Source organism: Saccostrea echinata, unplaced genomic scaffold (genome assembly GCF_033153115.1).
Source record: "Saccostrea echinata isolate AGI-Se365-2 ecotype Australia unplaced genomic scaffold, CSIRO_AGI_Sech_v1 ptg000016l, whole genome shotgun sequence".
Classification (NCBI taxonomy): Eukaryota; Metazoa; Mollusca; class Bivalvia; order Ostreida; family Ostreidae; genus Saccostrea; species Saccostrea echinata.
Genome location: NW_026889765.1, coordinates 3,006,464 through 3,028,596, shown reverse-complemented (window position 1 = coordinate 3,028,596; position 22,133 = coordinate 3,006,464). Strand labels below are relative to the sequence as shown.

The 22,133-nt window shown below is 32.5% G+C and overlaps 1 protein-coding gene across 1 annotated transcript in view; it reads right to left on the bottom strand.

Annotated features, from left to right (window-relative positions):
• Positions 1–385: 385 nt before the first annotated feature.
• LOC133188817 (cleavage and polyadenylation specificity factor subunit 5-like) overlaps positions 386–22,133 on the bottom strand; it is a 34,521-nt gene continuing 12,773 nt past the window's right edge. Inside the window, exons 6-7 of the mRNA XM_061324300.1 lie at positions 20,271–20,385; positions 386–1,569 (exon numbers count right to left, since the gene is read on the bottom strand). Coding sequence (XP_061180284.1) covers positions 1,548–1,569; positions 20,271–20,385 — 137 coding nt within the window. The 3' untranslated portion in view covers positions 386–1,547. The remainder of the gene's footprint in view (positions 1,570–20,270; positions 20,386–22,133) is intronic.

The following is a 22,133-nucleotide window of genomic DNA, read 5'->3' as shown; positions in this document are numbered from 1 at the left end:
TAATCTCAGAGGATAAAAGCAATCTATTTTCTGCTCAATATGAGCTACATTTGGAAAGTTTAGCACCAACATATATATATATATATATATATATATATATATATATATATATATATATTTTGAAAAAAAAAAAAAAAATGGCAAGGCCACACTAAATCACATTGATAAGATTCATTTCTTTTCAAATCCTCAGAATGTGTGTTGATTCAAATTAGGTTTTAATAATGTGTCATTAGGGCTAGGGCTGGGCTACAAGAGATAAAGAATTTTGAAGTTTGAATTTTTTTAGGATCTTGTGATAAAGAACAGGAGGGCCAAGGTGACTCACAAAAGCCATGTAGCCCATGGACCCTTTGTTACATTTCTAAATATCCAATAAATTAACTCAAAGGATAAAAACAATCTATTTTCTGCTCAATATGAGCTACATTTGCAAGGTATAGGCACCAGCATATATATTATCACATCTATGAATCAACACTGCAATGTTAGGCAAATGTTCAACATGCTAGAACTGGCATAATTTATGTGATACGGTCCAAAACTTTGCATAGATTTCAAAAGATAGAAATCTTTGGCTCACATTTTCCCCTCTTCTTACTGGCCAGTTTTGTCTGATATTTAAATTGCAAAAATTTTAACATCAGACCTTGTGCGAAAAAGTAAAATTATGGGAATAAAATGCAGTTTTGTGATTAGCTCAAGCTATAAAGAAAAGTACAGAGTACACAGGGCAGCACACTACAAAAATAAATACAGGTATTTGTCTATGAATAAAAATTAAGTTGACATGCTACACAAAATTGTGGTCACTTAGCATGAAGTTTCACCCATTTATTGACCATTCAAAGTCAGTAAATTAATTCTTCAAATGTCCATTTACCAACAGTTCTGTAATGCATGATATTTCAAAGTAAATGTCAATTTTTTGGGGAAGAGAAGATCACTTTTCAACATTAATCAACAGTTCTGTAATGCATAATACTTCAAAGTAAATGTCAAATTTTTTTTGGAAGAGAAGATCACTTTTTCAACATTAATCAACCATATTTCTTTTAATACTTAAATCTTATTGTAAAAAAATACAAAAGTTATGGACCACATCACATTAAAATCTTCAATCATAACAAGTATGAAATCACGAAAAACTTTACAGATGCTTGCATTCTAACAGATTTGTGCATGTCTCACATACTGCTTGATTACTGCAGGTCTCCCCTATACTTTAATGTACATAGCTGCCATTAAAATTAAATATGCATATATGATGTGATACAATCTTCTTTCGTTGAGGGCATATCCATCAACTGAAATAAAGCAAATAACACAAATTGTTTTCTTTAATGAATTTCAAAATCAGTGATGAACATATCAAACATACATGAAAATCAGTTCTGAAACTTGACAACATATTGTTTAGAAGATGATGAAATACATGATTGATTTAACACTGAAACTGAAATGTTCTATAACACTGAGTCCACACAGTCACATGACAGAACACATGATCTTCCTGCCAAAAAGTTCCTTCCAAACTGGTTCAGATTTCAGTTGTAGATGAAGTTGAACCTTTAAAAAAGAAGTAAAATGTTCAAATAAATTTCAGCAAATAGTCAAATCATTTATTTCTGTTGTTACAAAAAAAAAGTTCTTCACACAAGAAAGGAACTAGATGATGTCATGTGATTTTATAATACTTTAAGCCTTGTCTTAACTGTAAGTTCACCAAAGTATTGTTTAGATTTATTTACAAATACGATTAATGAAACAACTTGAATATTACCATGTAATGATATCATTACTTAATCTGCCGAGAGAAAAAAAAATCTTTCACGGTCAAATTTGAAATTGCCACTTTACCATCCTGGAGCCATATGAGCAAATTCAACAAATAACAGCTATTTGATTAAGAATCAAATTTTACACTGCTTTGAAACAATACACCCTGATATAACACCTTTGAATGGACCTACAGAAACTGGTTTATTGGAACAGATGGGAACCAATTTGATACAAAAAAGATAATTTGCATTAGAAAAAAAAAATTCAAGACAAGCTTATTTTCTAATCAATATAAAATGAATACTACTGAACCAGTGTAAATTAATTATGATTACTAAACATAGAAAACCAAAGGTTAATGTCACAAGATAAATTCTTATCAGACTCTATTAGAAATAAATTTTGTTTCCAATAACATTAAGATCTGTTTTCCCTGTGCACTTCAAACATCCATACCAACAACACAAAGGCTCCAATTACAAAGCCTGCAACATGCAATTAACAGCAATTAAATCATCATAATGACCCCAGCTTGACCTTTTCCTTATAATGCATTAATAACAAATACAAACTTGGGATTTCATCAAAAGGAGGCTTGCACAACAATTCCTCTGTGCAACATTTTGATTTATCCAGAAATGAAATAGTTTACCATATTACCAGCGATGCCATTCATGGCCTGTAAAAGGGTTTTTTGTGATGGAGTGGGATTAGATGATTGAATTATATGGTGTGACTTCAGGGACTACCAGACAGCAGGTCCAAGAGTGTGGGGGCCATCTGTGGCAGAATTGTTCCATGTTGATTCCTATTATGCTAAATGTCGTCAAAATCACAACCTTCCTTACTCTTTTAGCAATTCTTAATTCCATTTTTTTAGTCAAGTAAATTATGCAAGAATTTTGAAAATAGAATCTTTAAATTTTTTATATATTTTTTCCTAAACTTTTCTTAAGAAATGGTCAAATATACAACAATCAATGCAGTATTTTATAAGAGATATTAAACTGTTAAATGTTATGCTTATTTTCTTCCAGCATTTTCAAAGATCAGACTCCTACAAAGTGCAATTTCTGACAAAACAACCTGGTTGTTTGATATATGAAGTATATTTTACATTAGCTTTTACAATGCTTGTTGTATATTTGACCATTTCTTAATAATTCTAGTTTAAATGAATGAACTCTAAAATAAATAGTCCCTCTTGAATAAACAGTTATATTTGGAGATAAATTCTGGTACTGTTAAAAAAAAATGTTTCAGTGACATGGTGTGGAAAATTTCAGATCTTTCACAAATTAACATCAATTTAATTTAATGCAAATAAAGTTTTGCATTCTAATCAGTTCTGTTTGTTCTCTCTGATTTTTTCTTTCATCCACAGGGATTTTAACTTCTTTAATTAAGAAGTAATTTATTCAAATTGTTAGAGGATTGTTGTTTGAAAAATAATTTGTAAAAATTTAACATCAATTAAAACTGTTCAAAGAAATAAATTTATGCTGTCCCAAAACCGAGTAGAATTTTTGCTTCCTTGAGCACTTCTACATTAATGTAAATTAGAGAAGAAAATTCAATTTCTTCATCAATCCCATTAAAATACATCTTCTGTTACTTCTGCTGAATTTAGCCACAAATCAAGCACACAAAATAGAATTAATAATTCATCCCATTATCTCCATCAAACACTACATGTGAGGGAACACATTGTTACTTAAAGCAATAATTACGCAAGCCTGAACTTCATGAGGCTTCGATTATGTCAATTTTCATTTCCAATTTTATTTCAACACATGTAAAACTGTTGACTTCTCGATTTAAGATTCTCATTTACACAACCTTAAATCAAGTCAAATAACTTCCTCAGCGCAAATCCTGGTAAGTTCGAATTTACAGTGATTGGCCTATATGGTGTGTGTTTCTAATGTTATCATTAAATGGTTCAGCCATCAGTGGGGGGAAAACTATTAAATCCATTAAAATGCACAGCAATAAATAGAGATTTATTGCTTTATTTCCAAGAGGTTATAGAAGTAGTCTCATCATTAAGATGTTTATGTCCCTTTATCCTGATGTAACACTAGTAAATTAAACAAAAGACATTTTTTACTGCATATTACCACACTTAGCAAGCAGCAAGTTTTTAACTATTTAAAAATGAACACTGCATGAAATTAATTTCATCTTCGTCAGAATGCTTTAACTTTAATTCAGGAACACCATTATCATGGATGGACTGGAAACATATTTTAAAGATCAATGCAACTACATGTAACACAATGATTTAATTTTTTTCTTTTAAATACACTAGATTAAAACAAGTATGAAAATTATTTTGCATAATGTTTAATTTTCATACTTTCTTTATACCCAAGTTTTTTTGTTTTTGTATATATTCAACTTGCACAAAGAAAATGAAATGAAGCACTATTTTTTTAATGTTCATTGATATGAACTCTCACCTTTTTTGCAGGTGGTACCCTAAAATAACCCCTGGTTTGAAACCCTGTAAGGACAAAGCTAACTGACCAGTGCTTTGGTCACTAGAGATACAGGTGTCTACCCTGAACTGACCCCTCACTGACCAGGTCCAGATACAACAGGTGAGACCTGAAATGACCCTCTACTGACCACTGGTCATCTGTTTGCTTTGAATGGGTAGAAACTCCTTGTGCACCAAAATAGAAGCACAGCTAGTAGTTACCTTGATTCCATATTAATTCAAATTTGCACAATTGTTCAAATTTTGCAACTTATTTCAAGGTGAGTAATTACAATTTCTGTTCAAGAATTAATGAATTAAGAAAAAATAATACAATGATATAGTAATCTTAATTATGCTTTGGTAAAATCTTCAGAACCTGAGATTTATGTTAAGAGTTGTAGGTTGTTGTTACATATTGTCATTTTATACTATCTGCATAGTCTTCATATAAAGCAATGCTCAAACACAAAAATAATAGTTATCAAGAAATGCTGATGTTGCAAATGATTGTTTGTTAAAACTTTTCAGTCAATATTTTCCCCCCTATGAACATCTCCCTTTCACTGACAAGATCGATTTACCTTGATGTATATAAATGAAACAATCAGGATCATAATATTGCTCAGGGACCTACATGTAACATGTACAAGGTTTTCAACGAAACATTGATTTTCTTTTCTTTCAAAATTCCATCCTTTCACAGTAGGGAACAATTATCAAGCAGAAGAATATCTTTCATCAAATCAAATGACATCTTTTAATCTTCTAAACATGCAAAAATCTTAAATTTAACTTGACATTACTAAAGCATCATTAAGAGCTTGCAGACACTGGTCAGAGCAAGACGTCCTAAGATGAACTGTTGACCAGTGGTCAACATGTGAACTTGCACATCTGCTGTCCACTGGGTGAAGATGGGTGCATACCCCTATTGTTTTCCATTGACCTTTCACCTGGTGCAACTTTTGCTGGTCAGTTCAGGACAAGTGACCAGTGCTCTTCAAGCAGCAGTCAAGAATGGCCTGTCATAGGATCATAGGTCATAATGAGTGTGCATACAAAATCGAATCCTTGTTCAAATATACAGGATTTGCATAAATCTTTGATTTTTGAGACATTAATTGTTTTCAAGAGGTTTCTTACTAATTGGTACAAAAAATTCCATGGTTTAACCTTTCCCCCATGATTTTAATTACTTTATTTGTATATGAATTATCTTTACAGATTTTTTTTGAAGTCAGCAAAGATGTTAGAAATTATTTTATCCCAAAATTGAAATCAGTAATGATGAAATTAAAAGAATATGGTCATTAACAAAAAGTTAATGACGGATATTCATTAACTTTAGGAAAATTCACATTTCCAACGAGTAAAAAACAAGCGAGTTGAAAGATTCCGAGCGTGATGCTAATTTTCTCCTTCTTAAAGAAGCCAGGTCAAAATGGTCTTGGAGATGTGCAGATAATTTACCCAACAGTTGACACCTGTAATTATAAACCTCTTTTAACTAAATGCATCAGCAGATTGGGTCTGATCCCAGAAAGTGTAACCTGGGTCAAAATGTCAGCCTCACGCACAAGACGTTTATAAATCTTACCACTTTGATAGAGCAAGGTAAACACAGTGATTACTGTAATTACTGATCGCAAGACAAATTCATCCCCATAGGGTTAGTAAAATGGATGGCGACTTCTATGATAAATAATTATAATTACAAGTAGTGGTTCAATATAACCTTCCATGAAACTTTACAAGCACCACTTTCTGTCATTTTAAATATGAAAAGAATAAGCACGACTTAAAAAAAAAATTTAAATAATTTTTTTATTCTGTTTGTAAAAAAGAAAAAAAAGAGGAAGAAAAAAAACCCCGTTTTCTTAAAGTATACTTAAAGGCAGAGAAAAAGAGAACAGCCTTTGAATTTACCAGGTCTAGGGACCCCTGTCAATCAAGCAAATTAAGGTCAATGGATGCTAGAAATTGCTTAAACTCAGTGTATACCTTGTATATCCCTAGGTACCTTGTCTGGGGCTCTTGTCAATTGTTAAATTAACTTTTGGTCTTCTGATGATTACCGCATATACCAGTGTGACAAAAACACTATTGATACAAAGAGTTTTGGCTTGGCAAAATATTTAAGTACATGCATATAGTATGTAAATTCATTTTGTCTACAATAATGAAAAAAATAATGACAATGAATCATGCTTAGGTTATAATATTTTTTACAGTAAATTTCGATTCGAAGTACCGGTATAATTGCTCATTATGAAGTGTCTTAACAAAATTTACATGTACATCAATTTTTAGCCTTAAAACTGAAAGTGCTGACCCTCATAGAAACTGTCATTATGTGTCATATGTATTCTACTGTTCATTTATGTATATAGCTCAGCAAGCCAGGAAAGTTACATGAGGATAAACAAGATGGCTTTTATATATAAAAAAGAAAAGATGAAGTGTAGATGGATACAGCATATCAATCAATCAAATTAATAATGTCCGAGTAGTATGATATACGAGGGGCATTTGAAAAGTTCTGAGAACTGGTTGATAAAATATTAACCATTTAACGGAAATTACTGAATTTGATATCATTGGACAGATCACAAAAATATACACATACTAGATGAAATCCCGCGCAAGCGCGGGAAATTGAATTTATACCAATACCGACAGAAAAATTCCAATAATGTATATTGTAGTTTCTACTGACAGCTTACAGGCTTTTTGCAGGAAGATACACTTTGTTCAAAACCCCGCATTTACCAGGAAAACCTACTAATAGTCTTTATATATATAAATATATTCGCAACTTGGAGTGTTATCAATGATTTACCATTATTTCAACGACCATTCACACAAATGTTTTTTTTTTTGTTTAATGTTCACGCAGCCATAATCGCCTTGTTTTTCTTTTTAACATCGGGCTCGATGCTATATGATGTTCTAGAAGTTTCCGTCAATATTAAGATTGGTGAATGACAAAAATAATTTGCATATTTCCCTTTTAAATCGGTTATCACAACTTATTTCTTTTATATCATTTAAATCAAATTTTGATTGAATAATTCAGTGATGTCGTTTTATGAAAAAATAAACGATTGCTTGTTGTCAGTTTCATTAAAAATTGCCAGTAACTTAGATCCGCCAACCGGAACCGCCACCGTACTCACGTTTTTGCTATTTCATGGCTGTTTATAGAAACTGAAAGTAGACTTTTAATTTAATGTACGATATTTACTATGCGAGTGAAATCTGAATATAGTTTACGGACATCATCTTGTATCTAGTGTATTCATAGAGGAGTTAGTAAGAACTCTGGTGTATGATTTTCGGAGTTTATTTGCAAAATTTATTAATTTATAAGTATAGATTGTGACGTCACTTTGTAATTTTTATTATGTAATGACTCCGAAAATGACGTCAGAATCTCAAATGTCTAGCATACTGACCATAAAAATGACGTAACAAGAGACACAATTTCAGTGAAGTAAAATTTTAAAGTCCAGTTTTGTTCATTACTCGGATGCACGCTAACGGACAAAACTGCCAGTTGGAAAAATGTTTACATAGACTACAGTCTATCATATGGAGTTATATTCAGGGGTTCCTATAGTTCTGAGATGGTTTAAGAATGTGTCAAACATAGCATGTTATTATCGAATCTCGTGCAAAATATTGGGTAAAAAAGACATTGCTGTGAGAAAATCACAAAGTTGACAATCACAGGAGAATAGTGGATGATGTTACAGAGTTTGCTGGCATTAATTCGTCAGGTGTTTTAACCAATTATGCGGGAACGATTAAAGCTCGAGAGGTTAAGCTAAGGGTGTACTATATTTTCTTGTAAAAACCAAAATGGCGCCGGGGTAGTTCTGACCCCACTGTAACTCGATATGTTCGAACTTTTTAAATCATGGAAAATAAATAAGATTGTACATGGTAATGGAACTCAGACGTATTTTTTTTGAGTCGAAAGTCAAAAGGAATTGTGAGTTTTGGATCGCCGAAGTTGAAATAATATGAAAAAATACGCACAGAAACAAGTCCTGGGGAAGACTTTTGTACGTCTTATTCGTACACGGCAAGGGTCCTGATACTCAAGATACATCTGTGGAAAACTGCATTGTTACACTTCAGTTTTATATAGAATATCTTTTATTTAATATAGTGGAGAGCTAAATAATTGACTGAAAATCCAGCTATGTCATATAAATAAAAATCTTTTATGAACGCCTATGATAACATTACCGTGCTTATTAATCAAGCAAAAAAAATAAAATATGGAATTGCTGATTTACGGTCCCATTTTTACAGTCTAACTCTACCTCCATGCAAATTTTGTTTGAAATATCATTTCAAATAAGTCTTTGACAGCACTTTTTCAATCCTCTCATGTGGACAAAAAACACGACTTTTCAGTATGCCAAACATTCGAGATTCTGATGTCATTTTTGGAGTTGTTACGTCATAAATGTAAGAAAATTACATTTAATTAATATAAGTGCAAATTTTCCAGCTCTTTTCAATGGTATCAAACATATTAACTTCCGTGAAATGGTTAATATTTTAGCAAGCAGTTCTCAGAACTTTTCAAATGCCCCTCGTACATGTACTGCAGTTTGATTTATACACATGTACCATGTTTCATATACACTTGCACCAAACATCTTTTTAAAAGTGTATCTAACACTTCTATTTGGTGAGAAAAGCTGTTTTGATTTATGCTAACTTTGACCAAGAACTTTACCCATGACTTTCAAAGTTCAAACCACTTGGCTTTAATAGATTATGTACCGATTCATGCTAAAACATCAACAAATAAATCATTTCAGGATACTTAAAACAATTTCAGTAGTAAAACTTGTTCATTTCTGTCAGCCATATATGGTAATTAGTGTAAATAAAACTTCAGTGATTTTGTAATATTATTCCATAAAAGACACAAAATAATGATTTCTTATTTAACATTAACTAGAACAAGGCAATTTTGGCAGTAGCCCCCTACTGAAGCCCCTGTATAAAGAAAAGGAAAGCCTTGGTTTTAATACAGACTGACAGAGGTTTTGCTGTAACAAAGGAGCCAAGAGGAAGAAGGAGAAATTATCAATTGTCACCAAATGACTTGTCTTTGTTAGGGGATGACAAAGATGTCTTAATAACAGGTTGGTAGCTCAACAGAAAAGAAATGGGGCCACCTAAAGGGTCATCATCAAAAGCCAATGTCTTAATTTTATCAAGATTTTATAAATGTATTGAAATAAGACCTTTCTGAATTTTCCTGAAGTACATTAATTGAGAAATCTAAATTTGTGATTCATCAATAATCTACACATAACACACATCTTTAAGTATCGAAGAATAAAAAAAAAAACCCAAGTTTTTAAACCAGCGTAAAATATGCTGTTTTTAAATGAGATGTAACAAGTCCATAACATAACATCAGGATTCATTAATTGGGAAACAAATTCCAATTTTAATTAATACTCTGCATTCTCCCATTATATAATTAATTCCTAAAAACATTTCAAACATTTTTTTTGAGGATGCACTTTTTTTAAAATAATAACTGAGATGCAACACGTGCCACTTTCTCATTTGTCAATACACCTTGAGCCAATCCACTCTATTGATCCAGGTGTAATATTACCTCTTCATCCACAGGTATCATAACAATTACCTGAGCATGCTCAGGTATTCACCAGCTGTCATTATCCAGTAATCAGCCACCAAGGCTAATGTGTGGCAATCATTAAAAAATCTGCTGTGTTTACATTTATCTAAGGATGCAATGAGTACATTAGAGCAAGGGTCAAAATATTACACTGAAATATGAATACAGCAAAGATTACATTATCAGATGTATTTCATTACAGTACTCAGTTATTTCATTTTCTTGTAGTACATATGCCCTTTAAAAAAATGCATTTATCCAAGCAAAAATATAAATGCATGAATTTATTTTAAGTATTATAAATTTTCTACATCTAAGTCCACTATGAACTTGTTTATTTTGCTCATTGCAAATTCAGATGTAGAACATTCACATTAGGTATATGACGAACATTCTTCATGACAATAACACTTCAAACAATTTCAATTTGTATATTTGTCTTCCTCTGTACTTCATTAGATAGATTAATTATTGGATTCTTATTGCAACACCATAAATTCTTAAATGCATGTCTTATCAGGAATATCTAGTATGACAAATGCACAAAAACAATTTGAAAGCAACTCCCAAGTCAATAAGTACTTTTCATCCGATTTGAATAAGGAAGAGCATCCACAGGTACAAGCCATCAACCTGTTCAGTAGCAGATATTATAATAATGAAATACCTGAAGCTGACAATGGAATGTACTGCAGGTGTGATCTAACCTTGACACATTATATATCTAATAACTCCCAGAAAACCCAGCCCTGCAAGGAGACAGGCGATAAAAACCCCTGATAAAAGACATCCAATTATCTTAATCAAGAAGACTATTGTATTAATTCTTAATTAAGGAAAATGATTCATAATCTTCACACCCCAAAAAATGATTCCAAGAATGACTTCAGCCAAAAAAAAAAAATCCTTCCCTGATTTGCATACAAAGGAAATTATCTGCAAAATGATTTGTTGAAATTTATGGGGTATTGTGTCTTTTGACAATGCTCAGCTGTTAAGACAAATACCCAAAGATGGTTGACTCATTCAGAATCGTTATTTTGTTTCTTAGAAAAATCACTTTAGCTCAGAGGGCAAGACATTTTATGATGGCTTCATTTTAATTATTCGTGTAATCCGATCCATCCCAGAGTTTGGAATTCCAAAATGAGGGATGAGCAATTAAAAGACAGAAAAATATTCTTGGGTATCTTTTTGCCTGCTTTGTTCATGAATAAAGCATTCTGTAGATGAATCTTTGAAAAACAATCTAAAACATCTGCAATATTAAAATCATTTTCCTCCATATATTAGTAACTTATTCTAATGACTTTATACATTATAATAACTGAAATAACTGGTTATTCCCACTTTACATTAATACATGTTCTAAGCAAAAAAAAAAAAACCAAAAAAACCAAAAAAAAAAAAAAAAAAAAAAAAAAAAAAAAAAAAAAAAATCATGAAATTATGCCTTATTACTTTTTTATCAGGAAAACCCCATAAAATTTTACAGCATCCTTCATTGATGATCATATTAAAAAAAAAATGATCATGCAAAGAATTAACAATCAAATGTTTTCTAGTATTTTATTTGAAATAAAATTCATGTTCTTAATAATTATCTAACTACTGAATAAAAGATAATGAAAAAATCAATATACACATGTATACTAGTTTGGGGGTTAGATTTCATGAAACAATATTAATGCATATTCTTAATTACTGATGCAACTCTGAGGAGTGATTCTTAACAAAGAAGACTTTTTTCCTCCCCCACTGAGCAGTTAAGAAACCCAGAATTTTCTGGGCAGAACTATTTATTGCCAGATGGGTACGTAATGACTCAGAACTGTTAAGCCATGTAAAATGTTACCATATCTTTTCATTGTATGCAGATGAGCTATAATTCCTTCATTATGCCTCGCCCTTGTCAGCTCAGGGAGTCTGCACAAAGACTTGTTTCTCTCATAATTATCGAAATCAGCACACACTCACTAATTTAGAAAAATGAGAATGGTCTGTCACTTTCATTCCTGGCAATGGACTGAGAGTGCCAGAGAAAAACGTTGAGTTAAAGAAGGCGTGAGTCACGAGAGTGAAAAAAGGACCAGGGGGTCGTAATCATCGGGGCTGAAGGAATCAAGAATTTCCCTGATTCACAACAAAAATGGCTCTAATTAATAATTCTATACATTTTTTTTTACCTCCAGGAGTCACATTTATGGAGTCTTTTATAAATAGATTTCTGAACATAAGAATCCCAGGAAATTTGACTTTGGATGACTGCACATTGAATTGGATGCTGCAGACATGAAAATTTTGCAATTAAAAATAAGAGAAGATCTTAAAGGGATTATGTTTTCTAATCTTTGTGCCAACAAAGACAAAAGCATGATCACAAGCTTGTATATCGGTACCTCATAACATCGTGGCAATTTCTTTTATGTAAAAAAAAAAGTTATTCCAAATTGTTAATTTAACTTTTTATCAAATGCTATTCATAAACCTAACAATAAGCTAAATTTTTAGTGGCAAATTATTTTCCAAGCTTGCTTCATTTAATTTGTAGCTATTTTAAAACAGGAAGTCTTATTTACCTCCTAAATTGGAGAGTATCATTGTACCACGGTATTTAAATACATGAAAGCTAAATGGCACCGTCATGAAATACAATTTTTTATTTTTTAATCAACATTGAATCTACATGAAAACTAAACAAATTATAATCATAATAACTTTACCTTTCAAAATATGATCAGTGGTCTAAGAAAAAAATAACAGGAATGGAAGTCTGTAAAATTACTCTTTACTTCAATAAATTTTTCTCTAATGTGTAATCCTCACTTTTTTCATCATCACACGAGTCAGCAACCAGATGACAGACAGTTCATTAACAAAAAAGGATATGTGCTATGTATCCTAATTTTTGGAAAATGACGCAATACAATGGAACCCATGATATAAGGAGAACGGCGTATAATACATTAATATACTTCTAAAAACATTGTTACAGGTATATCAGGTGCTGTTTATTCTTGAAATTAGTTTTTATACTCAACTTCTACAACTGATCCTTGTAAATTTACAAGACAGCATTTTTTTGTGTACAATGGAATTTGAAGGAATTCCAGTCTTTCCTTATACAATTCATGCACGATATCATTATGGAGGTCGAAGGGATCTTGAGCTGAAAAACACCTACTCAATCAATTTTTCCCATATTTTGTAAATTTCTAAATTAGATTGTCCTACTTATCTTACAACAGTTCTGTCATAAGACTTCTTGACTTATTTAAGAGATATTGTCACTCAAATTAATTTCATTTTGTACACTAAGAAAGGAAAAGAAATCACAACACCAAAAAGCCCTTTATTATTTTCAACAGCTTTCGATCTCTCAAGTTTCTTTTCTTTGATGAGAGTCTTCAATCAGAAACATATAACATAAACAATATGATTTATGTCTCTACTTCAACAAATTTGATCGACCATCGTCACCATGCAGCTATCTCTGTTGTTTTTAAGACATTTCACCTGCACACCCTGATCCCCATCTTTTTAAAAAAAATTTGCATCATGCCCGATATTTGCAAATGGTCATTTGGACTGATATTTTGTCGTCAGTCCAGACAATTTTTTACCGGCCCTGCTGACAGTTTTTGACAACTCTGCCCCTGCTGCAAAGTTTTTTAAATACCCATATACAATTTTCCAAATATGACTTTGAACTTGCCAAAATGACCTTGGTTAAAATTGGTAAAGTAATCTTTGAGTAAAACATGGACATCCATTGCTTCTCCATTAGAAAATGATAAATACACCTTTTCTGTCGGTGACTTCAACTTGCCAGAATGACCATGGATCAAGGTCATGGCACAAGTTCAGGACATATCTAATTTTTGTATGAATCAAGTTTGAACTTCAAATGTTTTCCTATTAAAAGTTATTGACTAGACAGGAATTTAACACTTTTTCTGCAGGTGATCTTGAACTTGCCAAAATGACCTTGGGTCAGATCATGACACACCCTCAATAGCAGCCTCTGTGTCAAGTATCAGATTTCAGTTAGCCTCCATTTGAGAGCTAGAGAAGGAACAAGAAAATTGTACTTTTTTGATCAGTGACCTTGAACTTGCTGAAATGACCTTGGGTCAAGATCACTACATACCCTCAGGTCATATGCAATTTATGTGATAAGTATGAGCCTCTAACGTTTTCCATTACAAACTATGGTCAGAACAGGAATTAAAAATTTTCTAAAAGTGATCTTAAACTTGATGAAATGATCTTGGATCAAGATCATGACACATTTTTAGGTCATAAGCAATTTTTTTATGAGGTATGAACATCCGATGTTCAAAGAGCCCCACCCTAACACCAGAGATCCTGACCCTTGTGCCGTGAATTTCACAATTTTGATAGATTATAATAATGCCAACAGTTTAACTGCTTGATGTCCAGTGGTAAAGAAGATTTTTGAAGATTGCTTTAATTTTGACAGTCCCAACCCTCAGGCCCTAGGGTAGCAGAGACCATGAAGTCCATAATTCTTTCCCTTTTGACCAAAAATGCTATATTCTAAAATAAGTTGAAATTGGTTCAGGGATTCCAGAAAAGAAGACAAAAATGTTCTCATGTTTATGGATGGGCAATGTCGGAAGAAAAAACATAGTACAGATAGTAAGTATATGACATTCAGTTACAATGCACATGAAAACATCCTTCTATTTGGTTCAGAAGAAACGTAATTACTAAGACCATATTGTTTTTCTCAATATTTATATTTGAATTTTTTAAAGTAAATTTTGGTATATTTAAGATTGTCAGTCAGTTTATTCAGTAAATCCTATGGAAAATCATCTTTACAAACTTGTCTTACAATGTGTGACATGCATTGAAGGAAAAGGTATTTCCAGTGCAAAAACCCATTTTAGGTAATAGATTAATATTAGAAATAAATAGTTACAAAATATATCAAGATGCAGAGCCCAGATTATGCTGTACATAATGCAAAAGAGTATAAAAATAAAAAATAACAGGTAATCAAAGATTACGAAGTTCACCTCGACGAATGTTATCAGTAAAAGTAATGCAAATCTCACATCATATTTTCTTTATAGTTAGTGTGCATCCTGAAAACAATATTCATGCAAGTTCTGTGTAAGTAGGTCTTATAGTTCGTTGGGAATTGACCTGTTCCAAAAACTTTAACCTGTTCACTAATCAAGAAAATGTCTTTCATTTCCTACATCCGAAGCAAGTTTGGAATGCACCATCTATGCAAGTTAAATCATAACAGGCCACACATGTATAAATAATTATAGAGCTACTCCAAACACATTGTCATGGTTACTCATTTGGAAAATATATGTAAGATCCAGCATCCGAAGCAAGTCTGGTAGTGCCCATCCCTAGATACATCATCCATGCAAGCTTGATCCAGGTAGGGCTTATAGTTACTTGGGAATGGACCTTCTCCAAAAACTTTAACCTGGTCACTCATCTGGAAAATGTAGGTCAGATCCAGCATCCGAAGCAAGTCTGGTAGTGTCTATCCCTAGATGCATCATCCATGCAAGTTTGGTCCAGGTAGGCCTTATAGTTACTTGGGAATGGACCTGCTCCAAAAACTTTAACCTGGTCACTCATCTGGAAAATGTAGGTCAGATCCAGCATCTGCAGCAAATCTGGTAGTGTCCATACCTAGATGCATCATCCATGCAAGTTTGGTCAAGGTAGGGCTTATAGTTACTTGGGAGTGGACCTGCTCCAAAAACTTTAACCTGGTCACTCAACTGGAAAATCTAGGTCAGATCCAGCATCCGAAGCAAGTGTGGTAGTGTCCATCCCTAGATGCATCATCCATACAAGTTTGGTCCAGGTAGAGCTTATATTTACTTCGGAATGGACTTGCTCCTAAAACTTTAACAGGGACGCCGACACTAATGCTGACACCGGGGGTATAGCATAAGCTCATCTCGACTTCGTCGAGGTGAGCTAAAAATAAAAATAACAAGAGGCCATAATGGTCACCTGAGTATAATATAGCACTGTAAAAGATCTATAGAAGTATGAAATAAAACAATATAAACTGATAGATGAAGATATGTTGCCCAAAGAGAAATAGGATGATCAGATATCAACAAAAAAAAGTTAACCTAGTACTCCACAACAACTCATAAAGTAGGTCGGTTTACCATGTTTACATGTGCTTGCCTTTATTTGCCAGTGCTAATACTCTCCCATGTCTCCAGTGCTTGAGCACATAATATAGTATACACAGAGTAAATCCAGCAGAATCCCTCTCACACTGCCCTCTCTTGGTCTTTGAATTACATTAAATAATGTACAAATATAAGGTGATATACCGTTTAATTTATCTATTATTCACAAGTCTATTTGACCATTAAAACTTTAAAAGTACTTTTTGTATTATACCGTATAACGGGTATTTTCTGTGGTTGGAAATTTTTGCGATTTTATCCCAAAGAGGTAGCAAATTATTTTCTGCGTTTTCAATTTCTGCAGTTGCATTATACCGCAAAAATTTATTTATGGGGTATGATCACTAAACTTTATGAATTACCAGAACCCTGCCATGTTTATGTTTTATAAATTCTTTAAGACATATTGATTGAAGGTGCATGAGAACTGGTATTAAGCTTAATTAGACTACTGTCTTTTAATTAGTCTTTGTAAAATATTTTGAGTCCCAATTGAAAAGAATTAATGCAGTGTCAGTCCCCCCAAACAACAATGAAAATCTTTATTCTAACAGATGTCTTATGCGATCTATTAACATGATTAAAATATTCAAATATATAGATAATGATAATAATTTTTATGCGTCTGGAACGCAGGTTCTTGTGTTAATGAGAATTTAACCCTGTCAGACATACGCACCACTTATCAAAATTGCATGTATAAAATATCTGAATCAATATAATTGAAAAATATTTTGCGATTGTAATTTTTGCGGATTTGTCCTATCCGCAAAAATTGGACAACGGCAGAAAATACCCGTTATACGGTATATTAAATAACAATGTCTTGTATAATTTTTTTATTCAATTGACCTTTATTTACTAACAGTACATATCATAAGTAATTACCAAAGAGGATTCCAAATAACTTCTCTCAGAGAACAGATTTTCCTAAAAGATCAACAGAGCCCTGCCCAGCACTAGAGTAGAACCCTGGAAGCACTAGTTAAGAATTTCATAAATCTAGTAAAAACACCCTTTCCCACCACAACTTTGTACTCTGTTTGTCTCATAGATTCCCAGGGGCAAAGAATAAGATTTTCAAAGAATAACATATTTTTATTATATATTCAATAGAGCCCTGCCCTAACACCACAACTGCTGATGCAGGGGCCATGAATTTCACAAGTTTGGAAAAGGCACTCTTGCTCATCATAACCTGTAAACCATGCATTTAGTTTGTCTGCTGAATACCCAGGTTTTCAATGAATTTATGCATTTTCAATATATAATGAATAGAACCCATCCTAAAACCACAATCCCTCACCCAGGGGCCATGAATTTCACAATTTTGGAAGATCTTACTTGCTCATCATAACCATGCACTTAGTTGTCTGCTAAATATAGAGGGGAGAGACTATGGCAGATCCAGGAATTTTGAAAAGGGAGGGCCCGACCAGTTTGGGGTCGGGGTAGGGGCCCATGGCCACATCAAAAAAATTGATTTATTAAATCTTATGTATATTTTGGACACAAAAGGGGGGGGGGGGGGGCCCTGCCCCCCTCTAAATCTGCCAGTGAGAGAAGCTTTTCAAAGAATTTATGCATTTTCACTACATTGATCAATAGAGTCCCACCCTAATTCCAGAACCCCTGACCCTAGGGCCATGAATTCCACATCTTTGGTAAAGGGTTCAATGCTTATTACAATCATGCCAACAATTTGACTGCTTGATGTCAAGGAGAAAAGAAAATTTTTTTTTGCAGATTGCAATTAATTTTGATGGTTTTAGACCTAACCCTCAGGCCCCAGAGGGGCAGGGACCATGCAATTCATAGTTTTTATTCCCTTTTACCCAAAGATGCTATATCCTGAAATTGTCTGAAATTGGTTTAAAGGTTCCAGAGAAGAAACTGGAAATGTTTGAAAATTTATGACTGACATATGACACAGGTCATATGATGGAAAAAAGAGACAGCAATAGGTCATCTGAGTGACTCAGGTGACCTAAAAAACCAAAACAAAGAGGAAATAGATAAAACAAGCTTTCCAGGACTAGACGTTTTACCAGTTATTGTAAAACGTGAATTAACATAAAATTTGTATTTTTGTTATGGTAACTTTCATCTTCTATATGTAAATGCCTCAAAGTATTCACATGTTGGGCATTTAATATGAAGTACACTAGGTGATGAAATTAGAAAAATAGAATCAGTCTCACTAATTTTGGAAGATAACTAATAAGTCAAAATAACTTGTACAATTACATCTATCTTCACTTTAGATTTCAAATATCTTCTCTAGTATTAAAAGAACATGTTTATGTAACTTACCAGTCATAATCAAATATTTATTAGTACTGAATATCAGCATGATAAAACTGAGCCTCGATTCATACTTCTAATCAATTATAGTGGAGAAAAGTTTCACCTGGGATTTCTTTTTGTTAAAGTCTTACATTAACAGAATTATGTATTCTGGTGTTTCTATACATGTACCAAGTCTCTCTGAAATCTAATCATAACTATTGGAGGAACCGCAATTCTTAATTTTCACAGATATTCTTTTTTTTTTTTAGTCTAAGAAGCCTTGGCAGCACCATGCAACATCTTAAACCTATTACAGGGTGCAAAAAAGCACTTGTCCACTCGGCCTGGACAAATGGAAAGTGACCTAGGAGGAGTGGACGTCATAAAAATTTGGGACAAGTTTTTTTTTATTGTTTTATATTCAGTAATGATTTCAACAGAATGAAACAAACTGCTTTCAGACTTGACATGAGACCCAGATTCTTAATAAATGAATATATATCATGTGTATAACAGACACAATGTAAATGATACAGCAATCTAAAATGTCATATGATCTTTTTCAATTTGAATTACTTTGCATATATAGAACGAGCAAAATCATCATGGGGATGAGTGGTCATGGAAATTATCTTACCCTGAATTATCAGAATTATGAGCATTGACCACTGTGATAAAAACATCTTCATTTAGTCATATGCCCAAAATGTATCATATATTATACATGATATATTATACATGAATGTATAATTAACATTTATCTAACTATAAATTAACCATGTCTATATGTACATGTATTTCTTATACATGTTACTAGTATCTATTTTCTTGTAATGATTTAATACTTAAATGTACATGCTTGTAAACTAAATTTTCTCTGTCATTGGTATCAGTCACACCATGAAGATTTTATGCATTATCTCCTAGTTATGAAGCTAGGTTGCAATAACTAATATTACAGTTTTTTTTTAATCTAGAATATTCAAGGCCTTTCAAAAACCTGTTTCTAATCTTTTTGAAAGCCCTGACATTCAGTACCTGTAGCTAAACCTTTGATGGTACCGTAATATTTGAACAAAATTTGTAAATACTGACCACCATGGTTAGAACATCCAAGAACAGCAGAAAATTTTGAGTTCCAATCAGAACAAAGGGAAAACCAACATCTTTTTTGGAAAACAATTAACATTTACATGTACATACTCTTCATATGATTAAATTTTTTCATCGTATTTGTACATAATCTTCGGGTAATTGAAATACATGTATTTCATCTTAATTTTGATATTCAAAATACCCATTTCAGGTTCGTCCCTAAGACCCTGGGGCCAAGGAATTTCCCAGTCTATACTGACATTATCCCCTGGTTGCTCTGGTGTTCCCCCTCAACCCCTTGTTAGGGGAGGAACCCAAAAATCCTTTCTACTTTTTTTATGCCCCCTGCTATTTCAATTCTTAGGGACAACCCAGCATTACAAAACAAATGTACATCCTTGATTAAAACTAAGAGATGAATGATGGGACAAAGGAATGGAATTGTTTTCAGGCACAAGAAAAATAACTCTAGTAAACCAATGATGATAATGGTCAGAACCACCAAAGTAATGGATCACAACTTATGTTCAGCTTGTCAATTTTACAAAAAAAAAAGAACCAAAACAAACAAAGACCACGTAGAAATAAAAACTAATCAAATTACTACAATGTTAATGTCAGAAAGCATCAATATGAACCAGTTCAACCTACACTCAAGCAACTTCATTTCATTATGAAACAATGTACATGTACTCATAAGACTTTTGATGTCAACTGACTAAAACAGAGTACTCACCGGCTTAGTGCTTGTGGTAAACTTGAGATGATTGGTCCATATCCTGCACTGTTATCATAGAGTTCAAATAAGGGAGCGGCCACCAGTTTGTAATTTCTTGGGACTGCAAATAATGCTGCAAAAAAAGGAGTTTCTTTCTCCATTAAAAATGGATAATCTCGTGTGATAAATTATAATGAGTTAATCTTACTTGTAATAAGAATGCTCATTGTCTTGTTACTATAATTACAGAGGATGGATATTGCCTGATAACTATAACATAAATAATCAATTCAAATGGTTAATTGAATTATCAAAGAAATGTTCATCTTTAAAAAAAAAAAATTTCTTATATACCAATTAGTTTTTGAAGTATTTAACATCCTCATTTTTAACTAATTCTGTTTTCTGCCATCCATTTACATGTACAGGTATGCAAATGAAGCTGATTAAAATTTAAAAACAAAACTTGGGAGGGGGTTAAAAATATCTACTGGCATTTGTTCATGGCATGTGATAATAATGATAATCTATAATTGTTAAAATGACACACAGGCTGACATAACTGCACACAACCCAGTGTTTAAGTCATCAATAAATATTTCATGATCTTGTTTGCATGATTTCCCCTTTCCTCCACTTCCGTTTTAAATATCAAATGATTAAAAGATTACAATATTGATACACATGAATCAATCATATATGTGTATACATATGACTGAATATCGACAGATAAGTAGAAAGGATAACTGCACTTAACGCCTGTTTTTGGGTCTTTTTCGGTGCTTCTGTTGCTTCTACCAGGTATATCTAAACCTTATTTCACTTTTGCATGTTTATGAAAAAATCCTGTCAACTTGGAACCAAATTTAAATCTTAAAATGATTTTAGACTGTGACGCAATAAAATGATTCAATGTTTTTTGTCCTTACTGCTTTCCAATTATTGTGAATTTACACTCACCTGCCCTTGATTGAACATTAGATATGCATGAGAAGTGGAGCTAACAGTGTAAGAATGGGTCTAAAATTAGACTTGATAAATAACAATGACATGTTTGAAAAAAAAAAACCGTGATCACTCTTTCCAATCTCCCTCACCATTCTGTATGGCACAAATACATTCTGACAAAGTTTTCAAAACGAAATTAACGATATGAGGACGTTAATGTAATTAAAGCAGATTTTATATCAATGCCAGATGACTTAACGTGTTCGAACACAATGTCCTAGTTAGCACAAAACTTGCTAGCTTACAAGTCACGTGACAGAATTTAGTATTCACAAAGTTATCTGAGGTAAGAAATCACTTGGTAAATTATAATATTCAACATGTCACAATCCTTGGTTGCAACACAAAGAGCGAATGTAAGAAGAAGCAGTTTTTTTCTCTTTTTAACCATGAGCACGTTTGTCTATCAATCTCCTTTTGACACATTATTATTTATGCAAATATACAACTACTGTTAAACGTAGAACAATAGACAAACACGTGCTGACTATGTATAAAGTCAATAAAAAAGTGGGCATCCTCATTATCGAACGGAGATTCAAGAAATTGTGACGACCCCTGCCTTTGAAAACAGATTCGAACTTCGTAAATACACACTTTTATTAAACATAATAACATAAAGTTGTAGATTGGATGTTGACCATTCTTTCAATGAAAAGAAAAATGCTTGTTTTGAAAGTTTATTTTGTTGCAAATTTCACATGTCCTTAAGTGCAGTCATCCTTTAAACAAATGTCATGAATTTGCTTTTGATATGACTGTTTCAAACTGTGAATTACTTATTCGTAATTATGCATTTTATTGCTAATCCTAATTATTACTAGGATTAGTTCATCTTTCTTATGCAAAAAAATTTCAAATATAAGATATTTA